This window comes from Ictalurus furcatus, chromosome 20 (genome assembly GCF_023375685.1).
Source record: "Ictalurus furcatus strain D&B chromosome 20, Billie_1.0, whole genome shotgun sequence".
Taxonomy (NCBI): Eukaryota; Metazoa; Chordata; class Actinopteri; order Siluriformes; family Ictaluridae; genus Ictalurus; species Ictalurus furcatus.
In genome coordinates this window covers 12,396,740-12,411,696 of record NC_071274.1, presented here as the reverse complement: position 1 = coordinate 12,411,696, position 14,957 = coordinate 12,396,740, and the positions used below count along the sequence as shown (strand labels likewise).

The following is a 14,957-nucleotide window of genomic DNA, read 5'->3' as shown; positions in this document are numbered from 1 at the left end:
CACTCCATTTTTTTTCAGATGCAGTGTCTGTTTTGTAATTCTGATCAAAGTAAAAGGGAGAAAGACCTCTGTTGCTAGGTTACCATGGCCATCACAGACACAACAAAGTGTGTGCATGGAGAGCTGGGCTGCGAGTGTGCGTGTGTGTGTATGTATGTGTGTGTGTGTGACTGACAGACACATGGCCAATATATGATCTTGACCAAGGATAATATTTACACCTATTCTTGTAGCACTCAGCAGCGCGTGTGTGTGTGTGCCTGTGTGTGCCTGTGTGTGCCTGTGTGTGTGTGTGTGTGTGTGTGTGTGTGTGTGTGTGTTCACACAGTTTTGTGTTCATCTCGTTAGGAGGCCAGCGACTGAGTCACACCTCCATTCTCTTTGTGGTGACTAAAAACATTGTGGCTACAAAATCCTGGTCCCCATTAGAGAAAGGATTTAAAACATAAAGGAGATTCAAACACATCTTATACACATACGAGATTAATCAGACATTTACACACAACATAAACCCAATATTACAACTCGCTTCTGCACTAAATGACGCGAAAGCACAAGTGAAATTGAACTTAAGGTGCTAGGTATGACTGATAAGTCACGTTGAGGAACTAAAGCATAAAGAATTCACAATGCTGTATTACAATAGTGTACTCATTGTAATATTCTTTCAGGAGATCAGGTTTTCACAACAAGGGAGTTTTCACATGTTTTTGTTGATACGTGTTGAAGTTAATATAGAAAATGTGTGAATATTTAGTTTAATTTGTGCATTTTCTCATCAACTAAAATGCCGTTGACTGATATTCACTGCCTTTTTACTCAGAGTATAATTGACTAAAATGAATAAATATGACACGACGAAATATCGACTACATTTAAACGATATTTTCATCAGAAGACAAAAACAATTTTCTGACCTTCTAATTCCAATGTCCAAATGTTCGTTGCTCTTTGAATGGGTGTCCTTACATTATTATACTATTATATTATCAATATATCATAAAATGGTCTTAAAATGACACTAATATCATTTATCACAATTATTTCTGGGACAATATATCATACAGATATATTAAATGATATTATAAATGATATCTGTATGATATATCATACAGATATAAAAGTAGTTATAATGACAAGCTTACATGTATAGGGAGCAGGAAGCCTTTTGGGCTTTGGCCTACTGTGTGGTACCGTTACCATAGAAACAGCTGTAAATAATGTTGTGTCGTCAAGCCCTTGGCCCACTTTTATGGAGAAGCGTGAATGAAATACATTTTTTTATGTTATTGGAGCTAAGGACTAGAAAGTATGCCACATTTTAACGGTGATTTCAAAACAATTGTGTTTGAAATGCCTTGTTGAAACATTTTGGGTTTATGGGGCTCCTCATTGAAGTATTAGGAGCCTGGATTTGTGTTACTGGATATAACTGCCTGGGAACATCGCCAGTGTGGCTGCTGAGTGGACAGACATTGATATGTGATATATATATATATGATATAAATCTGTGATTTTTGTATATACATATAGTATTGTCTTTGCCCTCTGCTAGCACACCATATTATTTCAGATATTAGCTGCAATGATCCATTTAATCATCTGTGTGTATGTTAAATATATACCTATAACATCAGATATGTGGCTCACAGATGACATCATTTTTATGCCAAAACCCGGAAACGAGTTAACATTTTAGCCCTTCCGGTTCCATTGTCCTGAAGTCAATGGGGTTTTTAATGGGATTTTGGTTAAAACCCTGAAATAAGGTCTGTGGTGAACACAAGCTCAAAATATATTCATGTTTTATTCTACAACATGAAATACACCAGTAATACCCCACTCATTATTTTTTAAAGATTTTACGTGTATTGAAAAAGGCGATTGTTAACATGTTGCTAAATGGGACAGCAGACGTTGTCGGGGGCATTAAATGTCATCACACCGAACAGGAAAAAACTAAAAAGCTTTGCAGATAAACTGGATCAGGTATGCTGTGCACAAATAACCCCCCCCCCCCCCCCCCCCCCCCCAAAAAAAAAGTGGATGAAGATTCATCTCCAGAGTAAATCCATATTATGGAAAATGTTTTAAATCAAGTCTGGAAAAGTTATCGGAAGCTTGGTGACGTTGTGTAGTTCGTTTATAGCGTACGGTTAGCTGTTTGTTTATGGCGATTGTATTTAGGCTTCAAACTTCATAAAAGTTGTGTTCATTTGTGAAAATTATCTTGATGGACAAAACATGTTAGTATTGTAAACCTTTGCTGATCACAGAGCTTATTTTTTGCGATAATCAAAAAAAACTTTTGGGTTTTTTTCGAGGGAACCAGTGTGAGGATTCTGGCACAAAATGGCGTCATCCCTGCACCTCTCTATTAGAGTGTGTGTAAAGACAGGTGTTGGTTTTTTTTGAACACGTAGATGTCTGTGTGCATAGCAGCAGGGTGGGGGAATGATTACAAAGAGTGAGTCAGCTTCTTGGGATATCTGGGCTACGACTGGACAGCACTCTTCCTGTGCACTACAAAGTGCTTAGTCACCAAAGCTCCAAGAGACAGGAAATCCATCCAGCCCTCTATCTGACACATCAGTCGTTCTGAGAGAAGAGAAAGAGACAGAGAAATGGAGAGAGGTAGAGAAAAGGACAGAGAGAGAACAGAATGTGTAGAGCTTCATGTTTCTGTTGACACAGCATCATGTTTTTTTATTCAAATAATAATAATTAAAGATGCACCGATTACTAAATTTCTCAGCCGATACCGATAACCGATTATTCAGAGTGATATCGGCCAATACCGATAGTTCTGCATTTTATGCCTTCTTTTAAATTAACAATAATTAATTCTACAATTCTGAAAAATAATGCAAATAAAACTGTATTTCTGTGAGATGCTAGCAGCTGTGTGTCATGCTAATCTCACAGGGGGACGTTGCTAGCTCAGTTACAGTGGTGTTTAATAGGGGGAAATCTTTAACATACAGGACAACTGTCAGTTGTTAAAGACAACACTGGACTCAAAAGCAGCTATATGACGCAGTCGTATGACTCGGAGACTTGGTTAGTTAGCGAGCTATACAGTGACGAGCGTGATGGTGTTGACAGAGGTATTCGCATGAAAGTTGAAACTTTGGAGTCTGATCCATTTGAGCAGAGTGTACAAATGAGCAGGTGAGAGAGCTGAATTGACTAAAATACCAAAGTGCCGCTGCATCACTGTCTTTAGGTAGAGATGAAGCAAGGACTAAATCCCCCTGGCACCACTATCAGCAGGTAGTCATTGTGAGTAATGTATGTAACTGTTAACCAAAGTGAAAATATACCATGTCGAGGAAGGTGTGTAAACAAAACGATCAACTCAGAATTCCATCAAGTAAACCTTGGATGACGTTAAAGGGTTCATATGCAAGTGATTCAGGGTGGATCTTTCTTCAAGGAAGTGACTCTGTATCATGCCTGAAGCTCAGCTCTGATCAGAAACATTGTGATGAAAACAACATCCCTCTATGCAGAAAAAAAATAATAAAGAGCAGGGAGTAAACCTTAGCCATGCACATACTTTATCACTCAAAATAATGAAAACAAGGTTTATAGCCTGTGCTGTTGCAGTCAGGTGGCCTAATGTTAGCAATGATCGCTCTGCTAATAATAACAATAAAGCAATATGATATCACATATAGGCTAGGAGCGGTATCTACTTATTACCGTGAAATTCAGAGAGAATAAAATACCCGTGACTCAGCAGAAGGTCTGCACCATTAAGCATCTTAGAGTGCACTGGGAAACACTGAACCAGGATCAGGCTCGCTGTGTTGATCAGCCATGCTCTAAAAAAAGCACACCTGATTCAGTTATTTTTTTTAAAATGCTGTTAGAGGAAGGGAACCTGATAAGGGTCAAAGGAGGTCATTGCGAGCTGACAGCAGCTCAGTTCCTTCATTCCCTTCTATAAAACCTTGTGCTTGTAAATCCCTCTTCAGAATCTCTCTCTCTCTCTCCCTCCTCCGTTTTTCTTTCTCTCTCTTCTAAGTTTATTTCTCCAACATTTACACATGTTCGGTTGATTGCCTCAGGCCTCGTCACACCTTTCCTAAACATTTTTCCCTTCTCAGACACAGAACATGTGTGGACATGCTGTAACCTTAATCTTGCTAACATCTAACCTTCAAGCAACAGCTTCTAAAATGTGTAACACTGCTTTGTAAGGTGTTTTTTAAAATTATTTATTCTTTTGAACTAGTTGCTAAGCTCTGTAAATATTTTCTATACATTTGCAGATGATTGAATATTTTTCCTAAAGTCAGAAGCTTCTGCCTGATCTGAAAGTATAGTATTAGATGCATTTCCCCATGAATGAATCCTTCATATATGAAGTTTAGTAGAACAGAGAACAGAGAGCTACATAACTATACAAAGATCCTGTAAGACATCCTTTTGTCCTTTCCGTTTCAAGTGGAATCATATCTAAATGAAATTTAAAATTGTTTTTTATTGCAAATTGTTTTTAATGCATACTATTCACATAATTCTGCCAAGACATACCAGCACAGGCAGTGGTATGGACATTAGCATAAACTGGAGTATGTAGCATCTGCTGAAGTCATTAGGGAACATGGCCCCTGTTTGGAAGAGAGAATGCTGAACACAGCACTTCACCCTCACACATCCAGTCTGTCTTGCTTTCTCTCTCTGCAACATTGGTACAGTATACAGTTAAAATGAAAATTATTCAACCCCCACTGTAAATCAGGTTTACTGTCAAAATTTACAGACTTTAAGCTGTTTGCAATGAACAAATCAAACAAAAGCTATTGAAATAGTTCAAAATAACGAATGCTTCAAGTGGTTTCCCCAAATTCAACTGAAAATGCACCTTATAATGATTTCTCCAGTTTCAAAATTATTCAATCCCCTGAATAGAATCCCTCACAACGGCATAGATATGCAAAACAGGTTCATTAGTTCATTAGTTGCTCGAGGTGTGCTTGAGCTGGAACACATGAAATACCTGAACTGGCTAGGGGTAGAAAATTGTGAAATACCTGGACTGAGCAGAAAAAGGAAGCTATCAATGGCTGCAACCAGATTTCTGAGAAGGCCGGTTATGAAAAAAACCTCGAATGGTTGCAAAAGACCTGCAGCAAGACTTGGTGGCAACAGGCACTGAGGTTTCAGTGAGCATAGTAAGGTGCGTACTAAATGCAGAAGGTTTCCATGCCGAACTCCAAGACGTACACCACTACTGACCCAAAAGCACAAGAAAAGTCACTCAAAATCATATAAATAAGCCACAGAAGTTTTGGGATTCTGCTCTGTGGAGTGATGAAACAAAACTTTTCGAAGAATGAACACTCTGTCCGCAATCAAGTATGGTGGTGGCTCTGTGATGCTCTGGGGCTGCTTTGCATCCTCTGGCACTGGAAACCTGCAGCGTGTGGAAGCTAAGATGGATTCATTGAAGTATCAGATAATCCTAGTAGAGAACGCCATGCCGTCTGAGAGGAAGCTGAAGCTTGGGCGTCATTGGTCCTTCCAACAGGACAATGATCCCAAGCATACCTCAAATTCCACCAAGACATGGTTGCAGAAGAAGTCCTGCAGAAGAAATCTCTGGTAGGATTTGAAGAAGGTGATTGTAGCATGCAAACCCAAGAATATTACTGAACTGGAGGATACTTCTCATGACGAAAGGGCTAAGATTCCTCAGGAACGCTGCCAGAAGCTATGTATCTCATTTGCAGCAGGTTATAACCGAGAAAGGGTACGCTACTAAGTACTAAAATGCTTGCCATGAAGGGATTGAATAATTTTGAAACTGGAGAATCATTATAAGGTGCATTTTCAGTTGAATTTGGGGAAACCACTTGAAGCATTCGTTATGTTGAACTGTTTCAATTGCTTTTCTTTGATTTGTTCATTGAAAGTCTGCAAATTTTGACAATAAACCTGTTAGATTTCCATGTATCTCAGGAATCTCAGATTATGTCTTTCAGATCTTCCATCATGCCTTTCAGCCTGTTTTACAATTACTTCTATTAACTTTACTCTTAGTTCTGTGCTGCTATGAGTTAGAAAATGTGGTTTTCCTCTGAGCGTTTCAGATCTGGGGAGCCTAAGATGAACACACACTGACACATGCATGCTCACAGAGACATCCAGTTTATTCATGCAAAACAAGAGTATTTATACACATAGATAAGAAGCAGTGCGTGGACGGTTTCTACTGGTGCAGGTACCAGACAGATAGACAAAACACACAGCACACAGGGTCATACTACAAAATAAGTCTACATGTGTCAGCTATATTAAAGATGGCAGTTGATCAGCTTATTTAAAGAGGTAATTAAATGAATACATTCGTCATAGGTATTTGATAGCACAGAGACACACAAACAGAAACTATAACCCAGTATTCCCCGTATCCAAGGTGTCTGAATACAGTTCATAATATGAGAGTACATGATATAAGAAAACTGTAAGAGAATTTCCTTTCAAAACCTGATTTGCAATGGGGGTTGAATCATTTTGATTGCAACTGTGTATGTATGTGTATGTATACACATACATATATACATACATATCTATATCTCTATCTATCTATCTATCTATCTATCTATATATATATATATATCCTGTCTCAAGGGTGGTTTATGTTTTGTGCACTGTGTGAAGTAGGATGTAATGGACATAAATCCACTTATGTAAAAAGCACTTAATACGCACTTGACCACTAAGTGGCGTGGCTGTATCCTCTATAGGCACTTTGTTCAAGGGCAAGGTAAGAGTTACAGCCTCTGTTGTTTCAGGAATCAGAATCGAGGTGTATTCAGTATTGCTGCTTGAGCATTTGTTCAACCACTTAACAAAGGGATGCGACAACGGACAGCCACACACGTCTCTCCAGCAGGAGTGTGTCTGTCAGTATGATGTTATTTTAGCCAGCCTGACCTATGCAACACTTGTAACCTGTCAAATACGGACCAGCCTTAACACGTGCTGGGGCAAACATCTGCAATTTCAAAATGTTGACATTTCCTGCAGTCCTGAGACGATTGACAATGGTATCGTGAACTGCCACGAGATGATATGAAAATGTTGTATAGTGATTTCAATTGATCATTTTATCGAATAGGATTTTGTTCAATATTATACATTAGGATACGTATAATTATTGTTTTGTTCATCACATAGAAATTCAGCTTTATATTAATGCATTCCTTTCTCTTAAATTAGTTTATTGCAATTTGATTTGTTAGCTGGCGTCCCCGTGTCATACTCTCCGTATGTACGTACATGTCCTGCTCACTCTGAATGAATTAGTATTGACGGATTACGGCTTGTCTATCAAAAGGTGACTATTTGAAGATTTGAAGAGCAGCTTGCATGCTGTTGTTTTCTTCCAGTTTTGATGGCATAAACATAGGCATTCATTTAAAAGACTGACACAACGATGACTTATGAAAGTCTTAAAGAGCTTCATGCTTAGACTGAGGATCAGAATCGATCTGATGACTGTGAGTCATGTGTTCCAGTGCAAGTTGTTTATGTAGCGCTACATATTTCATTGTACTGCCTGTTTTTCAGCACTGCTATTGTGTTGTAGGTGAAAAATGTTGACTTTTTTTTCTCCAAAGATCCTTCCTGTGTTAAATGGAACAAGGTGCATGGCACATAATGGCTTCCTCAGAGAAGCACGAAAACATACTTTGTTTCTGGGTCAGTGGAAAATGACGGCCTCAGTTCATATGTTATCTTCCTTAATTGACTTGCTTATATTGTGTGCTGATAGAAAGCTATTCATAGCTCAGTAAATACCCATAAAATGTGATGCAACTTCTGAAACAATTTCTGAGTCATTTGAGTAAAAGCAAAGTATTTTGAAGCTTCAGGTACTGTGACAGTCCAGCCTTCATGTTGTGCAGCCACTTCTGTAATTGGCTTTGATAGAACTGAAAAAGCAGTTTCAGGTACTCAGGGTGCTTGTATTGATTTTTGCTTTACCATCTAATGATGATTCATGATTCTACACAGGGGCAGGTTTGGGCTCCGAGCAGTGGCGATTCCTTTTCTAATAGTGTGCTGGACTTGTTGGAATTGTTGGACTGGTTTAATAGGTTTACAGACTGTTCAGTTGTTTAGTGTTGTTCAGTGACGGACCAGTTAGAAATGAAATCGGGTTCTGTTGTGGCTGTTTTCAGGAAATAAAGATGTGTAAGAGGTGAGGGTGTTGTGTGCGAATATCCAATTTGTGCTCATTTATTCCTTGCCCTATGCTAAGTCAGGGTTACTCCTGTAGCACCTGTCATCACCCTTTGAGCATCATGCTGTATAATTGGAATTAGTACTGATGTGGAAGTGGTGCATTCACACAAATATTACTTTCATTCAAAATGACTTGTATCCTGTACACACTGAGCTGCCAGTTTAACACTTTGGGAAGTCCTGATCTTAAAATCTAGACGTACAACCAAGGAAATAAATTACTTAGGGCGCATGGTGGCTTAGTGGTAAGCACGTTGGCCTCACACCTCCAGGGGTTCGATTCCCACTGTGGCCCTGTGTGTGCAGAGTTTGCATGTTCTCCCCGTGCTGCGGGGGTTTCCTCCGGGTACTCTGGTTTCCTCCTCCAGTCCAAAGACATGGATGGTAGGCGGATTGGCATGTCTAAAGTGCCCATAGTGTATGAATGGGTGTGTGAATGTGTGTGCACGGAAGGAGCCTCCCCTGACGCACCCTGGGCAACGTTCAGTATCATACTGCTGAGCGGCTAATCCTTCCACCATGATGGTTCCACTATGAAGTGGAACCTCAACACGAAAAGAATTAGAATAAATTACTTTCCCAAATCACAAATAGGTGTGAGGTTTCCAACAAATTGTCATAAAAACAGAGAACAGAAGAGAGTGCATACAGTTTATAGAAGGGGTATGTGCATGTCTGTGGAATAAGTGTCTCAATCAGAAACTGCTAAGTGACACAGAGTGGTGCGTCTGATTTAGCTAGAAATGGTAGGACAAGCTGGTGTCTTGATATTTTTAGTCACACAGTATGAGGAACACTAGTGTATGTATAAACACTAGTGAAGCATTGTTGCTACAGCACTCGAAATCTGTCCTCTGCCACTCCATCGATTCCTCGCTGGTTTATAAGTGTGGAGATACGTTTCCACTTCTCTTGATTTATTTTTGTCTTGTTTCATGTGTGTCCTGCATTGTAGTTAATGTTTATTTTCCTTTACAAAACACCTGTGATAGTTCCCATGCTGTGTCTGAACGTGCTATATAGACAGTTTTATATACAGCGCTATGAGGCAGCAGTGAGAGAGACTCTGAAGTGAATTCAGACAACACAGTCTAGACAGCACTCTGAAACATAAACTATTCCAATACAGTTACTTAACAATCTGAAACCATGTAAATACGCCACTAACCACTAACCTCTCAGCTTTTGTGTATTTAAGTAGCATTTTTATTTTATTTACATTACCTTTTACATATCCAGCCTGTACGTTTTGAGCTGGAAGAAATCTCTATGGGATTACTGTGCCCTGTGTATAATAACATAATGAATTATTCAGGGAATCAAATTTGTCCACTGAGAACAACTCAAATTCAGACTCTGCACTAGTCTTGTTTTCTTGCGTCCGTATTTCCTGTTTCAGAGAGTCAAGCTGTTTTCAGCTCGTGATTCTAGTCTGCGTGTTTAGATTATGATTGCGGATTTGCATAATTCGTATGATTTGATATTTTGTGCTGGAACTCCAGGGTCTGTGTAGGCCCTAACCACTCCTACATGAAGTGTGTGCTGGGTTCACTGCTGATGTCTCGCTCTTCCTTGCAGAGTATCACATGAGTGTATTAATAGTTGTAAATAGATAGTGAGGTGGAGCGCGCGGTGAGACGGGAACAGGACATGCACACCAGGAACACACCAGGCATTCATCTGTTAGCAGACATGGGGGTAAGAGGAGAAGTGCTAGACAGCTGTCCTAAGAATATTGCGGTGCATAAAATATGCAAGCTCACTACAGAGAACTGCTTTATTCGTTATAGGAAACTAATACAATATTTTTTTATTTCATTTCCAAAGTAAGGTTTGTCATTTTTCAGTAATAGAAGTCAAAAATGTTTACTGAAGCAGTAGCAACCATAACGCATACAGTACCATATACAGTTCCCTCTGAAAGTATTGGAACTGCAAGGCCAATTCTGTTGTTCTAAGTTACATTGTGACATGTTCAAGTGGTCAAGTAGGTTTTTATTGTCATTCCTCTGTATAGCTTGTATACATCGGAAAGAAATGGTGTTTCTTCAGGACCAGTACGCAAGACTACATAAACTGCAAATACACAACAGTGTGAGACGAGTACAAAACAAGAAATACACAGAACAAAACAATAAATACACAGGACAGTAAATACACAGGACAATAGATACACAGAACAAGGAGTGTAATTGTAAACATGGACTGTAGCTATGTTGTAATGCAGCAGCACAAGTATAGCAGCAATACTGGCAGCAAAAAAAGACTTCAGGTCTGATGTTCTAAGTTGTTTAACAGTTTATCTAGATGTAAATATGAGAAAATCGTCTCATATCTATCGTCTCATATTCGTCTTTTGAGCTCAAACCCATATGTCTTCAGTGTATAGCAAAAACAATAGAATTGGCCTTGCTGTTCCAGGACTTTCAGAGGGGATTGTATCAGATATACGTTATTAAAAAATGACAGCAGTTAACACTGTGTATAAGTTATCCCCCATGCTGCCATTTTAGTTAAATATAATAATCACAATTTCAAATAAAAAGCAAAGCAAAACAAAAAACAAAGCAAATGATTGTGTCATTTGGGCTGTATGAAACTTTTAAGGAATCATTTGAGGATAAGTAGATTCAGTAACATTTAATAGTAACAATTTGTATGAGTTTTGAAGAATAGTTCTTGGTAGTGGACCTGGTGAGTGTAATAATTTGTACGATACATTGTGCATCATGATATTTAGTTTTGCTATAGGAGATTGCAGCAGAACACTACAGTTCAACACTATAAGCTTAAAGACTTATTGCTGAATTTTTTTTTAAAATTACAATGAAAAGCAGAATGTCCAGTCAGTTGAAAGTTCTCATGATACCTGCAACAGCTGAGAACGCTTCACTGCGGTTCTCAGGTTCAGCGCATCAGAGTTATTGGAGCATGATGCGGCTCCAAGCATCAGAGTTATTCTTGATGCTTGGAGATATGTTCATGATCATTTTTTTAACTCAGATTTTCACTCAACATTTGCAAAACTGAAAGCATTCGAATGTTTTTTTAAGGAAAAGAGGGAAAATTCACAGAAGCCTGATGAAACATACCTTTAGAAAAGTGTGTCATGTTACCAAGAAAATGGTAGCAAACAGGGAGAGGGAAAAAAACACATTTTACAGCAAATTGTCAATGAAGAGGACGTCTCCATGCTAACAGCAAATAAATTATTTAAAAAAAAAAAAAAAAAACATATTGATTGTACTGCAGATATTGAACTGCGGAAATGTTTGGATTTATAAGCAACCAGCTGAATGTATAAGCTTACTTTATACAATTGTTAACAAATGAATATCAATGCAGTCCAGTCTGAAGTTGGTCCATGTCCATATTATACTGAACATAATAATTAACTTAACCAATTAAACTAACCATAATCTCCAATTCTGGAACTGACTGTAGATATTCTGTGGTGGATAGATTATCTTTATTTGCAGGCACAAACCAATCAACTGAGATCAAATGAGCATTCATCAGCTGCATCACTGACTACGTTTACATGGACAGCAGTAATCTAATTATTGACCTTATTCTGAGTAAGACAATATTGTGAATAAGGTGTTTACATGAGTCGCATAGATGGATTAACGGCACACGTCATTACGTCCCCACGCCACGCTGTCTGACGTTCCCTCCAGAATTTCACATATCAACATACAGTTCATCTTCGTTATGGAACCATATACAGTTTCAGGTGTTTTATTTTTAATTTTTACGAACGCTTCGAGTGCAGTTAATTATTTGTCATACTATACACGCAAATAGACGAATGTTTGAAGCCATGGGCTACATCCGAAACCGCGTACTTACCTACTATATAGTAGTTGAAATACATATACAGTACCTACATACAATACATACGCCTACTATATAGTAGGTAAGTACGCGGTTTGGGACACAGCTGTGCTCTCTTGTTTGCTGTAAAACGGTTGAGCACTGCCGTATGTGTATGTGACCTGTCACAAAATGCGGTGAAAACTCCCGCACGACGTTAATAGTGTGATTAAGGTGTTTACATGTCTGTAATGCACATCAATAATGCGACTAAAACAGAAATACTCCACGTCTTAATTCGATTTGTGTGTACTTCGAGTATGACTTTAGTCAGATTAAGGTCATCAGAAATCTCTGTTTACATGCTAGTTTCTTAATCAGAGTATTGTCTTAATCGGGTTAATATCAGATTATTGTTGTCCATGTAAACGTACTGACTGCCTCACAGCCACATGAACAAATAAAGTCATTTTCACAAAGCCTGTAGAATAAGAGCACGTTCCTCTGGGGATAACGGTCTCAGCTGATTTTACAGCGGCAGTGACTTAATGCTGGATCAAACACATCAGCTCTGAAAGTGTCAATTTAACAACTGCTGTGATGCAATATGATGGCAGAGGAATTATGGGTTATTACGAAATTCCTTCCCCACCCTATGAACGTCCCTCTCTTTTGTTTCCAGGGGCGCTGTTCCAGAGAGAACTGTAAGTACCTGCACCCACCTCCCCACCTGAAGACGCAGTTGGAGATAAACGGCCGCAATAACCTGATTCAGCAGAAGAACATGGCCATGCTCGCCCAGCAGATGCAGATCGCCAGTGCCATCATGCCTGGCAGCCAGCTTCAGCCAATGGTGAGGAAGAGCTCTTACAGCGCATGTGATGCCTCATTACCTGTAAATTATGAACAGCACCACAATCAAGAGACTAAATCAAATAATAAGAATATTTATCAGCGATGAGAGGATCATGTTTACTCGCAATTTCTCAAAACAACGTGATTTTCACCAGGTTCCTTCTTAACATGTAGGCGCTCCTGTTTGAAAAATATCGTTTGTGTATGCATGCCAACCATTAGGAAGTAGAAAAGCCATTGCAATAAAAAAGGAATAAAGTTAAATAAGTTTTAATGTCCGGATCTTACGTTGGCCTTGCTGCCACTGTTTGTGCCATTTTCTTACGATACACATCATCATCGCATGGTAAATCCTCCTGATCGTCAGTGTTAATGAATGGAAGAGGTCAGAGGAGGTTTTGCAGTGCAGAAGAGGCAGATTTCTGCTCTGACCTGCCCAAAGTTGCTTGCATAGCTAGCACGTCTACACACGATTGTGCAACCGAATGCTACCTGCTACAGATTAGCGGTATACGTTTGAACAACATGGTGTTATGAAATGATCTAAATACAGATTATTATTATATTATCTAAATAGTTGTAGTATATAATAATCATGCCATGCCTGTTGGCTTCTTTACCTGCCACTCGCTGAATAATGTACAGGTTACGGGGTGGCTTGGTGGTTAAGGCTCTGGGTTACTGAGTTCAAGCCCCAGCACTGCCAAGCTGCCACTGTTGGGCCCTTGAGCAAGGCCCTTAACCCTCTCTGCTCCAGTAGTGCTGTATTATGGCTGACCCTGCACTCTGACCCCAACTTCCTGACAGGCTGGGGTATGCAAAGAAGAGAATTTCACTGTGCATATGTATATGTGATCAATAAAGACTCATTATCATTATCATTATGATCTATGAGCAGTTGTGTTATAGCTAACACTACTGTAGGCTGCTGTACTGAGAGTCTGTGCAATAGACAATAAATAATTCTCAGACTAGCTATGAGATCTTTTTTCTTTGTTTTTTTTTTGATGCTGAGGGTTTGGAATAAGCTATGATGTACATGATGAAAAATAAGTCAAACATGCAAACATACTGTACACTATAGTGTATACTGTTTACTCATTTGGTCTGATTTCATCTTCAGAGGGCAGAAAGGATAAAGGATGAATCATTTCACCTGCTTGATTAGTAGTTGATTTCAATATATTCTACAGTTTTGCTCTAGTTTGTGTGCTTTAAAACCAATTTACTGTATGAACAGGGTTGTAGATGACGTATTGCTGTAGAGAAATGTAGAGAATTTTCAGCCTCTCCAGGGTTTTATTGGTCCTCATTATTTGTACTGTGACAGTGTGTTTTTAACCTGTTTTAGTGTGCGTTTGTTAAACTATGATCAGATTGTCCATGTGATGCAGCATTAGACAGTTACTGCAAATGAGTGATTTTCATTATGCACTCCGCTCTTAATAATCTAAAGTACTAGCTTGGTTATTTGAAGTAAAGGTACACAGTGTGATTGATGAGACTCACCCTTCTAGTGTAAGATAATTGGAGCCTGCCCATGTACAAGTGTTTTGTTTTTACAGCAATATTGTAATAGATGGGAGACAATTAGAATAATATATTTTTTTAGTTATATATTTTTGTTCATAGGTAATTGACAGATTTGAATCTATAATTTTAGAAACCATGCTAGATGTAGGTGTATAATGAGAATGCTCACCACACACCAGCTATTAGAGGAGAGGGGAGAGAGATGGAGATTACTAGGGGGCCATGATGGAGAAGGGCCAATGGGGGAATTTCACCAGGACACCGGGGTTATACCCCTACTCTTTTACAATAAGTGTCCTGGGATTTTTAATGACCACAGAGAGTCAGGACCTCGGTTTAACGTCAAAATGTGTGTTTTATTCAAAAGTAAATCAAAAGCATCCTCCAGTGGCAGTGTTTATTAACTTGGTGTGAAATGTGTTGTTATACATCTGATTAATAAACTCTATTCTATTCATTCATTTTCTCATTGCCTTTGTTTCTCTGTTTGT

The 14,957-nt window shown here is 38.8% G+C and overlaps 1 protein-coding gene across 18 annotated transcripts in view; it reads left to right on the top strand.

Moving 5' to 3' along the window:
- The window catches only part of mbnl1 (muscleblind-like splicing regulator 1), a 74,578-nt gene that overhangs the window by 44,216 nt on the left and 15,405 nt on the right, over nt 1-14,957 (top strand). For all 18 annotated transcript variants that reach the window (XM_053652220.1, XM_053652208.1, XM_053652207.1 and 15 more), the window contains one exon: nt 12,761-12,931. In XM_053652220.1, the coding sequence (XP_053508195.1) occupies nt 12,863-12,931 (69 nt within the window). In that variant the 5' untranslated portion in view covers nt 12,761-12,862. The remainder of the gene's footprint in view (nt 1-12,760; nt 12,932-14,957) is intronic.